The sequence below is a fragment of the Nyctereutes procyonoides genome, unplaced genomic scaffold (genome assembly GCF_905146905.1).
Source record: "Nyctereutes procyonoides isolate TBG_1078 unplaced genomic scaffold, NYPRO_anot_genome, whole genome shotgun sequence".
Classification (NCBI taxonomy): domain Eukaryota; kingdom Metazoa; phylum Chordata; class Mammalia; order Carnivora; family Canidae; genus Nyctereutes; species Nyctereutes procyonoides.
This window is the reverse complement of record NW_026575142.1, coordinates 16,523,581-16,539,698: the sequence shown is the minus strand read 5'-3', so window position 1 is coordinate 16,539,698 and position 16,118 is coordinate 16,523,581. Positions and strand designations below refer to the sequence as shown.

Genomic DNA, 16,118 nt, shown 5'->3' with positions numbered 1-16,118 from the left:
TAGATTTTAATAAAGTTGATGTCTTTTATTCCCAGTGTAGAATAATAACTGTTTAAATACTTGTGTTTGGTTTGTGTTAGCTTATGTTCTGATCATATGATCCCAGTCATCCCATGTGATTTGATAGCTTTTTCAGACCAAAGCTTTTTTGATTTGTGATTTAAGAGTTCATTAGTAGGAATCCATGAATCTCCTAAAATGATATAGGAGATTTTTAAAAGATTTATTATATATAAATATATTATATATATATATATATATAATTTATTTATTTATTTATGAATGGTAGAGAGAGAGAGAAAGTGAGGCAGAGACACAGGAGGAGGGAGAAGCAGGCTCCATGCCAGAAGCCCAACATGGCGCTTGATCCCGACTCTAGGATCGTGCCCTGGGCCAAAGGCAGGCGCTAAACCATTGAGCCACCCAGGGATCCCCTATATAGGAGATTTTTATATGTATATATGCAGTTTTTTTCCCGAGAAGTTCCATAGCCCATAACCAGGTTTTCAAAAGGATTTTGACCCCTAAAGATGTGTTAGCTATAAATTCTCCTGAGGACTCCTAGTTATATATAGTAATGAGGAATCATAGTAAGGAAGTTGCTTTTGTGTAGTTGGAGAATCAGAAGCAGATTATAGTGAGATGAGAAATGGGAGGGCAATAAGAAAATGGCAGAGAGAACTGTCAAGAATGAATGTGGGGAAAGAGCACAAGCTATATGTGGATATAGTCAAAGGAGTTTTGTTTTTTAAAGATTGGAGAGTTTTGAGCATGTTTTAATGTTTGCCATTTCTCCATTATTTACTTAATAACTCCTGGTGTAGTACTCTTACCTTGTTACCTTCTCCTGAAAAACTTTCACTTAAATGGGCATTTTCCCCCTTTCCCATAATAACTCATCTGTAGTTCTGTTTTGACACTTGTCTCATTGTCATAATGATAGATTTTCTTTTAATATCTCCTTCTCTAAGCTATCAGCTCCTCAAGAACTTGAATCATTTTACATATATCCCTAGTGCCTACTTGCTACATAATATGCTGTAAATGTTCATATAATGTATATTAAATATCCAATTGTCTTATTTTCTGGTAAATGGCGTATTTTCTGTTTTGAAATTCAAGAAAGTTATTGCTTTGGTTTAAATCTTTATATCTCATATTGTGATCATTTCTATATAATGTTCTTTGAGGATGTAGGCAGTTTATTAACCACAATTGCCATGAAGTATACCCAAGGGAACAGCTTTAACTACCTTATTAGTTGTTAGATGAACTTAGAATCTTTTCTGAGTTCTGTTGATCAAGACAAAGAAAGTCTTATTAAACTATTTGGGTTCTTCACTCATCAAAGAGAAAATGGAGTTGAGCTTATTATGCAAAACACATCACAAATTGATTTTTGTTGTAGACTAGACTTTTTGAAGAGAGTCAGAGCATGTGTAGTTAGAAACCCAGATCATAAAAGAGAAGACTGAGAAGATTTGATATTTGTATGGATATGTGCAAAGAGCTTTATGGAGGCAGTGGAATAGTGTATCTTTATAGAAATTTTTCATGGTAATTTTAGGAAAACATTAAAATGTCTGATACCATCTTTAGATTGTATCTTTTTTACATGATTTTACCCTTAGGGTTTTATTATTTTACATATATTATACCTTGTCATAAAAGAAACTTGGAGCATTTTGTATTACCTTAACTCTAAAATAGTTTATGGGAAAGGAATTTCTGCAGACATCTGAATCCCGTTTGTCTTCTTGTTTTATCACTTACTCTAAGAATGGTACCTGCAAGCCAGCCAGTAAATTATCTTCCCAGAAGACTATAGATTTCTTGGATTACTTTTACGGAACCCAGCACAAATGCCATTGCATAGAGATGGTACTTACTAAATACTGAATTGTCTCATTTTTAAAATTTCTCATTATGTCTTCATGTATTACTCACTGAAGAAAATCTGGTTTATTCAGATTCTAATGATATCATTAGAGTCGAGGGGTTGTCTCAGTTATGTCAGCACCCTTTGAACCACTCTTTGAACTATCCCTGTTTTTTATTTTTATTTTTATTTTTATTTTATTTTATTTTTTTTTATAAATTAATTTTTATTGGTGTTCAATTTACCAACATACATATCCCTGTTTTTTAAAGATTTTATCTTGATGAGATTAAGTCAAATACAGGCAAAGATTTACATATGTTATCTATTTAAAATGTTTTAATTTAATGAGGTATGAAGTTTAAGATTTTTTAAAATGATGAATTGAATATAAATAACAAAACTGATGACTTCATGTTCTCAAATAGTATAATGAGGTAGATGTGGCACCTCTCCAAGATTTCAGAAGCTTCAGTTCACAGGGGTACCTGAGTGGCTTAGTCAGCTGGGCATATGACTCTTGCTTGCTGTTCAGTTCGTGATCTCAGGGTCAAGAAATCGAGCCCTGTGTCTGGCTGTATGCTGGGCTTAGAGCCTGCTTAAGATTCTCTCTCCCTCTTTCCCCTGCCCCTCCCCCCAAAAAAGAAACTTTGTTCACAGACATTTGGAATAGGAAATAAGGAATATAATTTTCATTGTTGATTCTAAGGAAAAATTCACTTTTTAAAGAGCTCTAGGCTAACATATCTTCCATACTAAACTCTTGTATTTTTTATGGTCAGTTTTTTGTTATTGAGCAGACTTTGCAGCACCATGGTCCCCCACCCCTTTTTCTTATCATGCAGTAGCACTATAAAGTTTATAGTCTGTGCCGTGGTGCACAGTCTGCTTGCACAGGCATTTCAAGGAAGTAATGATCTTCCTTTGTTCACCTTCAGGTGGTTTGGTAGTTAGGGTTCTGGTTTGGGGCTTTTAAAAAGCATATTGGCTGTGAGAGTAGATGTCCAATTTCCTTTTCCCTTTAAAATGTTGATAATTGGATTTGAAGGCTTTGTTCTCTTTTGAACCTTAGAAACTAACAACCTGTGGAACCAATGTACATCTTATGTCAGTGATAGCTTGTTTTCTTCCAAGTCCCTAAAAACCACTGATTTCACATGGTAAGCATTTAGTAAATATTTGTTAGATAAATGAGTAAATGTGAGAACTTAAGCATAAGCTGTGACTTTAAACTGCCATTTGAAATACTTGAAAAATGTTGATAATCAAGGTAGATAAAATGACTGAAACCCAAACTAATACTTTGCTACATTGAAAAGCTAAGATTATGCTTATAGTAGCTGTTATTTTCCTTAAATATATTACTTCTTTTTAAGCAAAAAAAAAAATATATATATATATATATGTATGTGTGTGTGTGTATATATATATACACACACACAGACACACACATGGTTTAAAATGAGAAGAAATTATATATGAGTGGTATTTCTGGGCAACATAAATGACTTCCTTCATTTTGTTGTGTTTAGTAGACAAATTCTGTAATGTTCATCATTCTATTAAGACATTCAATTAAGTCATGACATATTCTTTTCTCGACTTTGATGATACCATTGTATTCTGGTTCTCCTCCTATTTTTCACTCATTTTCAATGCTTCTTTTCATTCATCTCTTCCTCTCACCATTCTTGGAGTTGTTCCTTAGTTCCTGCCCCTTCTCAGTTTTATTTTCTTTCCCATGACTTCTACTCACCTATTGTCTGATGATTCCCAAATCTCTAGCTCCAGTTGACAACCTCCTGGTGAGCTCCAGACCCAAGTTCTAATGCATACTACAAACAGCATATATAACATTAATTAATTTTCTCCCCCATTCAAACTTGCCCTCCTTCTCTGTTTTAGTCATTCCATTTTAGTCCTACCACTAAACTTTGTTGTACAGTGAGAGAGTACCATCATTCTACCTCCAGAGGGCTACTGAATCCTGTCATTTTTAATATTTAAATCATTATTCTTCCTTAGTTCAGGTTGTCTAATTTCTCATTTGTGGTATTTTTGCTGTCTGCTACATAGTTTGTCTTGCCTCTAGTCTTGCCTTGTTTCAGTCCCTTTCTCCCAAGAAGCAGTAGTGAATGTTTTAGATGAGTCGTGTTCTTTTTATCCATTCTTAAATACACTGTCTTTCATTTGGAGCACTTAGTCCCTTTACAATCAGTGATTATTGATAGATACAAATTTAGTGCCATTGTGTTACCTGTAAAGTTGGTGCTTTTGGAGATGCTCTCTGTTCCTTTCTAGTCTTTGATGCTTTAGTCTTTTACTTCACTCCACTTGAAGAGTCCTGTTTAATATCTTCTCTGGCAGGGCTGGTTTAGTGGTCATTAATTCTTTTAGTTTTTGTTTGTCTGAAAAACTCTTATCTGTCCTTCTATTCTGAATGATGTAAAATTTATTGGTTACGTGTTTTTCCCACTCAGTATGTTGAATATATCCTGCCACTCTCTTCTGGCCTGCCAAGTTTCTATGGACAGATCTGCTGTGAACCTGATCTGTCTTCCCTTGTAGGTTAAGGATTTTTTCCCCCTTGCTGCTTTCAGGATTCTTTCCTTGTCTGTGTATTTTGTGAATTTTACTGTGATATGTCTTGGTGATGGCCACCTATTGTTGAATTTAATGGAAGTTCTCTGTGCTTCTTGGATTTCAATGTCTGTTTCCTTCCCCAGATTAGGAAAAGTTTTCAACTATAATTTGCTCAAATAAACTTTCTGCCCCTTTTTCTCTATCTTCATCTTCTGGGACTCCTATGATACTGTTATTACACTTTAAGGAGTTGCTGAGTTCCCTAAGTCTACATTTGTGATCCAGTACTTTTCTTTCCCTCTTCTTTTCAGTTTCATTATTTTCCATAATTTTATCTTCTATATCACTGATTCATTCCTCTGCTTTGTCCATCTTCATTGTCGTGGGATCCATTCAGATTTACATCTCAGTTATAGCATTTTTAATTTTGGCCTGACTAGGTTTTAGTTCTTTTATCTCTGTAGTAAGGGATTCTCTAGTGTCTTCTATACTGTTCTTGAAGTCCAGCTAGTATCCTTATAATTGTTTCAAATTCTGGCTCAGACATCTTACTTATATCTGTTTTGATTAAATCCCTGGCTATCACTTCTGTTTTTTTCCTTTTGAGATGAATGCCTCCATCTTCTCATTTTGGTGGTCAAAATAAAATAAAATTAAAATAAAGAAGCTAGATCCAAGGTGCATTTTGGTCTGCTTGTTAAGAGAACCTTGAACTAAAAAATAAATTAACTGCTTTTTCTATCTCAAAAACAAAAAAGAAAACCAAAAACCCCAAAGGAAATTAGATCCTGTTTCCCCTAAAGCTGAAACTTTACAGCACTCTATGATGGATAGACTTGCTACAGACAAGGCATTTGTGCTGGTCTTCTGGGGGAGGGGCCTGCTGCTCTGACTTTCAGGTAGACTTCCCCAGTAGAGATACACCTACAGGGTGGAGGGGGGCAGGGTATGGTGTAAGCAGCTCTGACTTCCACTTGATAGTGCTTTTTATTTACTGAAGTTGGTCAGTGTTGATGGGGGGCAGGATGGGAAGGGGAATGGCTTCAACCCACTCTCTTGCCTCACGACTGGGAGCTCATGCCCACCACTCCTTAGGAAGCCCTCACAGACAAGCAAAAGGTCACCTGTCCTATTTCCTCAGCTTCTGTCAGTCCCCTGCCTTTACCCTGTCTGTGTCTGAACTGTCCATCTGCTAGTTGGTACAGTACCCCTGTATTTTGTCTCAGGCATGGCTAGGTTTCAAAACTCCAAACTTCAGGGGCACCTATGGTTGGACCTGCACTGATTCTCTGGGGAGGATCTCACAGCACTGTGGCCAGGGCCAGCTGGTCCCAGAAAATGGTCATGTGACTGCACAGCAGTTTGGAGATTATGGTAAATAATAGCACAAAGTTGCTGCTAAGGTTTGCTACCCTCAGGTGGCTTCTCTATTCTTATGCTGGTGAAGAGGCCAATTCAGTGGCACCTGCCGGGTCTTTTGCCCCAGAAAGGCCATATCACCACTACCAAATGCACTCCAAGCAGGGGAACTGTTTCTCTCTGATGGGACCCAGGGCTCCTCAGACCATACTGCCGCTCCCCGATCTCTACCCTTCTTCCCCACAGGAGCACCACTAAGGCCACCAGGTATGACCCTGGCAAGGTGCTGACCTTTGAAACTTCAGACTCTACATTCCACTGTTTATAAAAAATGCAGTTTTTAAACCTTCTCCTTTTCCCAGTCAGTGATTTTGGGGAAGAATTTTCTGGCGCAATCCCCTGTATGTGTTTTTCCTCTTTTTTTTTTCCCACTCTTTCTCTCTCTCTCCCTGTCAATCTCACTCCTCCCTCTGAGATCAGGGTTCCCTCCCCTCTGCAGCTCCCATGAGTTTTTTCTCTCCCAAATCAATTCTCTGCAGCTCCTACCTTCCATGAGGTGGCTGTTTTTCTTCTTGTAGACCTGCAGCTTTCTCTCAGTCCTCAGATCAATATTTTGGGTATTCTGAATGATTTGATATTTATCTAGCTGTTTTTGAGGGAAAAGGAAAGCCGAGGGTCACCCTACACCTCTACCATCTTAACACCCTATACCAACAGTGAATATTTTAAAATGCAGATCTGATATTATTAGTCTCAAAGTTCTCCAGTGGCTTAAAGTTCTCCAGTGGCTTCTCATTGGCCAGTCTAGGTGCTATAAATACAATGCCTATAAATAAACAGGTTGCATAAATACTAATATTAATAACAGAAATTTACTGATTGCCATTGCTATTTACTATTTTAAGCATTTAAGTATAAACCTTTTATCACTTAATCCTTTTAAGATAGGTGAGATTATTATCTCCATTAAATTGATGAGGAAACAAAAGCAAGAATGTATTACTAACCTGCCTCAGATCTAAAGAGTCAGAATTTAGATCTAGACAATTTGGCTTCATAGCCTAAGTCTATTGTTAACAATAATGTTATTTATTGACTCCTTGTGAAGCAGCCTTTGGTTTGATATAATCAGGAGTGGGAGACTGACAATTCTCTAGAATGTATGCTTGGCTGAAGAGGACATTTATCACTCAGCTCCAGATCATTGTTGGCATGTAAGAATGTAAGCCCAGGATTGTCAGAGCTTCCTGTTTTTTTAGAATAAGGGGAATTCTGGGATTTTATAAGAAATATACTATAATTAAATGTTAGTTACTAAAAACTAAACAGGGTAAAGGTAAAACAAACATCTCTGTAAGCTATAGGTCACAACCTTTTATCTTTAGCATGAATATTGCTTTTTGAGCTTCATCTCTCAAAAATCACTACTTGATTCTAGTTACAACGGACAATTTATAGTTCTTGTAAACCTTAGGCTTTTTCTGTGCTCTCATAAAAATGGCTTCATCGGCCTAGAATCCCCCTTTCTTTTCTTTCCCTGCCCTTGCCTTCCTCATTAAGGCTTTGTCATTCAAGACTTAACTTTCCTGCTTGGTACAGGAGGCTTTATTTTTTTTTTTTTCATGCCCTGCCCTTTATCTTCATTAGTTCATCCTCTTATCTTCTACCAGTATACCACATGCATATATCTAGCCATCTGTCTCTCTCTTTCTCTCTACACAGATTGTAAGTTTTTATTGTCTGTATCCTGGCATATGGTAACCACGTAGGTGTTAGGACATTTAGAAAATCATTTAGAGCTAGCTTATAAGCACAGAAGAACACTAATGGACTCACATTATCAAACTTTAACAGTTGAGAGTAGTCTTGGGAATTACCAGAACCAGGGCTTTGGATGCTGGCAGGGTTTTTGCCATCTTGGATCTCTCCTCTCTGTGGATCTGCTTCATTCAGTGTTACTTTAGACAGTGTCTGCCATAAACCAAGGAGGATGACCTCTGACACTTCCAGACATATCTTTACCTCCAGTTAGAAAAATCCCAGATAGGTACTCTGACTAGCTCAGCTATGTCAAGTTCCCACCCCAGCCCATCAACATGAGGAAGAGATGGTGCTCACGTGTGTAAGCATGTACACACCCAATCACTCACTTTAGAATCAGGAAAGATTTTCCTTAGGAAGTGACCTTAAGGTGTCATCTAATTTAAGAGTTAACCAGGTTATCAGGAAGGAAAGAATGTTGCAACTTGTACAAAGATCCAGTAGAAGGATGCCAAATATTTCCTTTTAAAATATCAGTCTGCCTGTAATTAGAAAGAAAGAAAGAAAGAAAGAAAGAAAGAAAGAAGAAAGAAAGAAAGAAGAAATAAAGAGAAAAGGTTGCAAGAGGCTAAGAGGTGATGCACATAAATCACTCACTGTGGAGGAAAGAATTAACATAGAAGGCCTGTTAACTTTTGAACGGCCTTGACAGGCATTTGGGAACTTTGTTTTGGGCCGGGTCTCCACAATTTCCCCCCGTCCACAGAACTGATGAGAGTGGCTCACTCTGTCTAAACTGTACAAACAATGATTTATGCTGAACACACCTGCTTTCCTCCTGGGAGTTTAGGACTTTGCTATGTGCTAGGTAGAGGGTGCCTATGTGACCTAACCTCAATAAAAACCTTGGGCACTGAATTTCTTAATGAACTTACCTGACATGAGTTTCTCACATGCTTTTACAATTTGTTAGAGGAATTAAGCATGCTCTGTGTTATTCTACTAGTAGAGAACTCTGGAAGTTTCATCTGGATTATGCCCAATGTGCCTTTTGCCTTCTATGATTTTACCTTATATCTCTTGCTGTAATAATCATAGGACTATAGTGTAAGTCTTGTGAGTCCTCCTGATGAATCATCAGCTTGGAAGTGGTCTCAGGGACCCCCAACACAACTAATTAAGCTGTTGTAGGCAAGAAAGGACAGAAGCATGGTCTGGGATGTTGGAACTGACTTGAGATAGTTATACTGAATGTGCAATAAGATAATCTATATGGATTCAAGTTCAGACCTGGGTGCTTTGTATCAGAGGCACTTCCTTTTGAAGCTCAGATGTCCAGTTGAGACTGTTATGAGGATTAAATAAGAAATTTGAGGAAATTTTCTAAGCTATTAGATCAATTTAAATATTAATTATGATTTTTAAGCTACCATTTATGAAGTATCTAATATGTGCTAGAAGTATCAGATATGTGCCAGAAGCTACCAGGCATTTTATTTTATGTATTGTTACTACTCTTTTTGCATTATTATAGTTTTAAATCAAAATTTTAAACTCAATTGGAGTGCCTAAAATATTAGTATTTCTTTTTTTTTAACTTTAGAAATTCTATATTATATATTATATTCTTTATAAGGTTCATATCACACTGAAGTAGATGAAGTGTTGGTTTTAAACACTGGCTCCTAGATGTTGTTGTTAAGCACATAATGTCCAGTAAGGGGATTTGCCAACATTACACAACTATTCCAAGATTGAGTGGCATTAGCACTCTGGTCTTTTAAAACAGAGCACACTTTATGCTGTGCTAACTGCCTCTCATTTATATGTTCTGTGGATGAATAATAGAATTTTGCTTTCATGATTTCAGGTCCATTGGGTAGCAAATATAATACTACATTATAATCTCATTTTTTTAAACTACTTAAATGTTGAACAAAAACCAATAACATGTTCAAGGAAAGGTATATATTTGTGAAATGATCTTGAGCACAAAATATTGAGATTCCAAAGAAATAATGATCTTCTCTTTCTCTTACAGACCACTTCACCTGCATTGTGAAGGTGCTTTTTACCCTACTATACACACAAGCTCTTGTGGCACTTTCAGTTAAATGCAATGAGGAAGATAGGTCGGCCTGGAAACACACAGGAGCTCTCAAAAAGGTTAGTGTCTTATCTGAATTTATTTATTAGTTCGGTGAACTCCTTTAAGTTGGGGATATGAGTGAATGAGATTAGGTGTTTGAAAGGCAAAATGAGTTATTAATAGTATTTCAACTGAAATGGAGCACCTTTAGGTTAAAAAAGTTAAAAATGTTTCCTTGATCAATAAGGTCTTCTGCATCTACCTCTAAACCTTGACCTTTTCCCCTTTTTATTTGAGCAGTTTTATTTTGCCTTTGCCTGCAAACCTTAAACTTAGAGAAGTTATAAAATTTGTGCCAACAACAGTGAGCAAGTAATAAAATATCTACAGACTTACCTATTTTACTTGTCATATTTTCTTCTCCTTGCTCCTATTTCCAGTCCATCCAAAGATGGCTTTTGACCCATCACTTATGAGTTTAAAAATCCTAGCCTTTTCTTAATTATTATTCTTTAAATAAAAAAAATACAAAAGTGGGACACCCGGGGGGCTCAGTCAGTTAAGCATTTTGACATAGGTCATGATCTCAGGGTTGTGGGATTAAGCCCTGGGTTGGGCTCCATTCTGGGCTTGGAGTCTCCTTAAGATTCTGTCGCTCTCTCCCTGCTCTTCCCTCCTCCCCTCTTAAAAAAAAATACATAAGTTCTTAGCAAATTTAAAGTTTTCCAGTTAAAATTACATAAATAATTTGGAAAAATTGTACAAGTTTAGTTAAACCTAAGTATTTTCAGTGACTTCAGAACAAAAATGATACTATAGAACCAAATAACTGAGTTAGATGGTTTGGCTGAGAGGTAGGTAAAATAAATTACTTCTGTGTTTTATTTGGGGAAGTTGGTAGGAAAAAATAGTAACTATGGTGTTAATTGAACCTATTGATTGATTTATAGAGTCTTCAGGAGGTTGGTTTTTTTTTTTTTATGATAGTCACACACAGAGAGAGAGAGAGAGAGAGGCAGAGACACAGGCAGAGGGAGAAGCAGGCTCCATGCACCGGGAGCCTGACGTGAGATTCGATCCCGGGTCTCCAGGATCGCGCCCTGGGCCAAAGGCAGGTGCCAAACCGCTGCGCCACCCAGGGATCCCTTCAGGAGGTTTTGAACCTTAATGAAAAGTTTGTATTAAAATCATATCTACTTATGTTGGTAAATTGAACACCAATAAAAAATAAATTTATTAAAAAAATAAAAATAAAATCATATCTACTTATATCAAAAGAGAGAAGCAATTATAAATACATGAAATCTAGTCAATATAATCTTCACTTTTATCACTAGTTTACTCCCAAACCATGAATATGTGTATAAAAATGTAATATAGTATGATCACCAAGTTCATTATGTTTTAATTAGGGATATTAGTTGTTGGCCTGAATACCAGGCTGAGCTCCTGCCACTAAATAGCTCATTCTTGGATAATTTTGCTTTCTGCAATTATCTTTCTTTTTCTAAATACTCTTTTCATCTCTCTGCACTATGGTCTGATATTTGGATTGTTAATATTCAAATCAGGTATATTCGATTTCTATGCTGTGTCATTGTTTAAATATATTTCCTTAATAAGATGTCTAAACAGTACACTAATTTAAAACATTTTCTGATATAATTTAGGTCTAAATCTATTCATCTGATTTTTGCTAAAATGAGACCTAATAACAGAAAATCAGACAATTGTAAATCTATGATGGAACTGATTTAGGTAACTGTTCTGTCAATTTTCTTTCTCAATTTGATAATTGTTAGCTATTTTTAAAAGTAGTTAATGAAACATTTAATGTAAGGCAGATTCTTATCAGAACCTATATTAGAAGGTTATAGCCATATAAATTGCTTTTAGTGAATGGAAACAAAAAAATTATGATCTTCTGTTGGTTGGTTTGCCACATGTTGCTAGCTTATTCTGTAATAAACTGAAACATTTAGATATATAGCAGATTATAAATAATAGCAACAACAAAATTTATAAGTAATGAAATAAGTCATTGTGATTTTTGTAACTGTTCTGCATCATTCATTCCTCTTCTTTTTCCTTCCTTCTTCCTTTACTTATTCCTTCTTTCCCTCACCCCCTTCTTCTTTCCTTTCTTCATTGAGTCTCACTTACTCATTCCATCCCTCATTTTCTTATCCTCAAATATGACAGTTCCAATGAAAACAGATTTTTTTGCCAGCCCTAATCTGGTCCAGGGCAATAAAAATACAGGTATTACATATTTGTAAAGGAAAATGAGGTTTAGTTATGCTAGAAAAATCTTTATTACAGTTGGTATAAGTTGTGTTCTTTTGGTTAGTGGAATTTCTATTAAAAGACTGTACCAGTATTTCATAATCTGAGGTCCTATCCTTTCCTTTCCTTTCCTTTTCCTTTTCCTTTCCTTTTTCATTTTGTGTTTTGTTTTGTTTTGTTTTGTTTTGGAGTAGGACCATAGCATCCAACATATATTCAAAGGGCCTGTCACCCCCCAAATTTGAAGAACTACTATTATTTAGATAAAGCATCTGCCCCACACATAACTGTTGAATCTCTCAACCCCTGATACTTTTCTTTATTTAACCCACATACCTTTGCCATCTCTCCCATTGGATTCTTTTGATCTTGATTCTAGGTCTTTCATCCATGGTCTTAGAAATCCTCTTCTTAAGCTTTACAACCCTACTTGTAAAATTCAAATAGTGCTTACATAAAAATATGCTTTCCTGAGACTTCTTACATATGAAATAAAATTATTTTCTTATCTAATAAATCTTCTCATCAGAAGTTCTCTATACCAAAGTGAATATTACATTTTATTTGCTTTCTGATCTGATATAGTACCTGCCATGTATAAAAGAAGTGCTTAAGATATGTTTTGATAATAATGACTTAAAAGCTGATTATCACTCAGTAACTTACTTGAATGATCTGAACATCATTTGTTTTTATTGAAGGGTATTTTCCCCATAAATTAGAAAGTATTATAACTTGAAATACTTTGCTGTTGTTATACTCTATAAATCTTTTACTCAAGGGTATATTGAATTCAGGAAGCTTTTGGGCTGAATTGTATATTTTCAGAAACTTTAATATATCACATTGATTAATAAGCAGCAAAATCATGGTAATATTTTCTCTTGAGTCTTCTGCATTTTGAGTTTAAGTGAACTCTGCCTATTTAAAAACTACTCTGATTAAATTAATTTTGGAAACATAATGTGTTGCTGTTTTGATATTTAGTGGGATATTGATTTTTGTTGATTGGCAGGTGATCATCCTTTTGGCTAATTAGTCAAGGGTAGAGAGGGTCACCTGATTAAAGAGTGCACTTGTAGAGTCAGGGCTGTTTTTGTAGTTTAGAATCAGGACATGATAACACAATATAGTGAAATAGCTGAATGATATGACAGAAAGCAGAGGAGTAATTTAAAAATAATGCAAAGAATTGATTATCTATACAAGTTCCAAGGTCAAAAACTCGAACATTACCAAAATAAATTCTATCAGTTAGACAGTACCTATTTATTGCTCAGATTTTTGTTATGCAAAAGGATACATATAAAATACAAAGTATAATTCCTGACACTTTGGAATTTAGGCTGTAGGTGAAAAGAACACAACAACACATGAGAAACAATGGAAAGACTAAGTATCATCAAATAACAAACTTTGTAGTCCAGCCGATTCATGCTTATCAGACTGTCAGGATAACGTATATCCCATAGTGTTTACTCAAGTTTTATATTTTGCTATTTAAAAAGTATAGTTAATGAATAGAATAAATGCTGTTATAGCAAAGTTATTACTTTAGCCCAGTTTACACTTCACGGAACCTCTAATACCTCAGTGAATATAAAAAGAGGCACATTTGTTTATGTGTAAAAGACACATTGACAGGGGTGCCTGGATGGCTCAGTAGGTTAAGCATCTGACTCCTGATTCAACTCTTGTCATGATCTCAGAGTTGTGAGATCAAATCCTGTGTTGGGGCTCCCATGTTGGGCTTGGAACTTGCTTAAGACTCTCTCCCTTTCCCTCTGCCCCTCGCCTAACCCCACCCCACTGCATATGTTCTCTTTCTTTCTCTCTCTTAAAAAAAAAACCTTATTGACATAAATTTGAATTTATAAATAGCCATTATTTTCCCTTATAAAAATATAGCATCATTAAGCTTAATTTATAAACTGTTATTTAATATATCTATACATTCTTTAATAAACATATTGTTCTCTATTATTTTTACATTAAATTGTCTTAAATCCTATTCAGGGAATTGTAAAAGAAAAAAAATTGTGGTCTGTGTTTCTATTTCATGCATGTATGATTTTATCATTATAATGAATGTATGTATATACTGCTTCTTTTGGCACTTTCACATCATATTATGAACATTATTTCATACAACTCAAATTTGTCATATTCACTGCCTATAAAATATTCTGTTGAGTTGATATGGCATAATTTCGGTAACTGCTTCACTTCTGTTGGTTGTTTCTAGTTTTTCATTATTATAGTGATGCACTGAATGTCTTGGGTGTATAATTATCTTTTTCTTTTAGATAATTTCCCTAGGAAGAATTTCCAGGAGTAGAAATCACTGGGTCAAAAGATATGATTTATATATGTTCATTTACACATACATTATGTCATTTACATCTGTCTTTTAAAGAAGTAGTATTGGAGGGATCCCTGGGTGGCTCAGCGGTGTAGTGCCTGCCTTTGGCCCAGGGCGCGATCCTGGAGTCCTGGGATCGAGTCCCATGTTGGGCTCCCGGCATGGAGCCTGCTTCTCCCTCCTCCTGTGTCTCTGCCTCTCTCTCTCTCTCTCTCTCTCTCTCTCTCTCTCTCTCTCATAAATAAATAAATCTTAAAATAAAATAAAGAAGTACTGAAATAGTTTTAATGACATACCCAGTTTCATAGAGAATCCAGGGGTGTACTGTTAACAGATTTTGAGGAATTGAAGTTTACATGTGTGAAAAAAATGTAGTCACAATTATACCTCTAATTATTAAAAAATATTCTTTCCAATGTAATTTTTTCAGTGACCAATGGAACTAATTTTTAATTTTTTTCCCAGAATACATGTGATACTGAAAAGTCTTATGACGTGTTACTGAGCTTTGTGATAAGTGAACTATCTAAAGGAAAGTTATACCATGAAGAAGGAACTCAGGAATCTGCAATGGTATGTTCCAGATATAGTAATTTGTTAAAAATTTAGGTATTATTGCCATTATGAATATTATTTTTAAGCTATATCTATTATAGAATGAATTATTGAGATTCTCTTTTTTTAACTTTAGGTTAGCCCTATTTCTTGGTCTCCTGAATCCATGGAAAAATACTTACAGGACTTCTGCTTACCTTTCCTCAGAATCACCAGCCTTCTTCAGCATCATCTTTTTGGGGAAGATTTACCTAGCTGCCAGGTATAATTTGTGGTAGAGAATAGGAAGTCTTGGTTTACAGTTAATTTTTTGAAATATACTGACAAATAGTAAAATATTTATATGTATACAGAACTGTCATGCAGGTATATGTTAATCTAACTCAAAGGAATAAACATTTAGAACATTTACTATTGTTTTTTTGTATTTGCTAGCATCTACTCACTTTTATGATATTACTAATATTTAATATTTGAGCATTTTTGTATGAGATCAATGCTAATAAATGCCCAGTACTTGAACAGGATCAGTTTTCATACTGATACATTTATCATTATTTTTATCATATTGATATATTAATCACTGATCATTATCTGCTTTTACTATCCTATTAAAAGTTATGTTGTCAGAAAGCTGGTTATCTGAAGACATGATGGCATTTATATAATTTTAGGACAGAAAAATGTTCAGTTTGTAAACAGTTACCTTAAAAATTTGGATGCATGAATTATCACTGGTTTAATCTATTTCATAAAACTAAGTTGATGTGAGTAGGCAAGAAAGTGACAGAGTAGAGAACCAGAAGGTAAGTAAACCAAACTGCTTATAGGATTATAATCCTGACATTATCTGTCATCTGTTTCCAGGGAATTCGATATGGGAATTAAGACATTTATCATATATATGGTCTTCAAATCCTGCAGTATATCAGAATTAAGCAGTTGATTGTTATTTTTTTAAGTAATTGATCATTACATTAAATAGTTTAGATTCTTTGGTGTTTTTTTTTTCAAGTGGTTCAAGATAAACTCTGCACATTTGTCCTCAAACATTTAAAGTTTATGGATATTGAATAAATTTTAAATGTTCATCCACTAGATATTTTCTTTCATAGTTATTTATTTTAAAATTTCACCTTAAAAGTATTTCCTCTGACATATAGTAGTTTCCCTTATCTGCAGGGGATATGTTTTAAAACCCCCAGTGGATGCCTAAAACTAGTGCTTGTATTGAACTCTGTATA

General features: G+C 35.0%; 1 protein-coding gene across 1 annotated transcript in view; it reads left to right on the top strand.

Moving 5' to 3' along the window:
- UBR3 (ubiquitin protein ligase E3 component n-recognin 3) overlaps positions 1-16,118 on the top strand; it is a 234,038-nt gene that overhangs the window by 196,835 nt on the left and 21,085 nt on the right. The window contains exons 33-35 of the mRNA XM_055308033.1: positions 9,624-9,748; positions 14,785-14,892; positions 15,011-15,136. Coding sequence (XP_055164008.1) covers positions 9,624-9,748; positions 14,785-14,892; positions 15,011-15,136 — 359 coding nt within the window. The remainder of the gene's footprint in view (positions 1-9,623; positions 9,749-14,784; positions 14,893-15,010; positions 15,137-16,118) is intronic.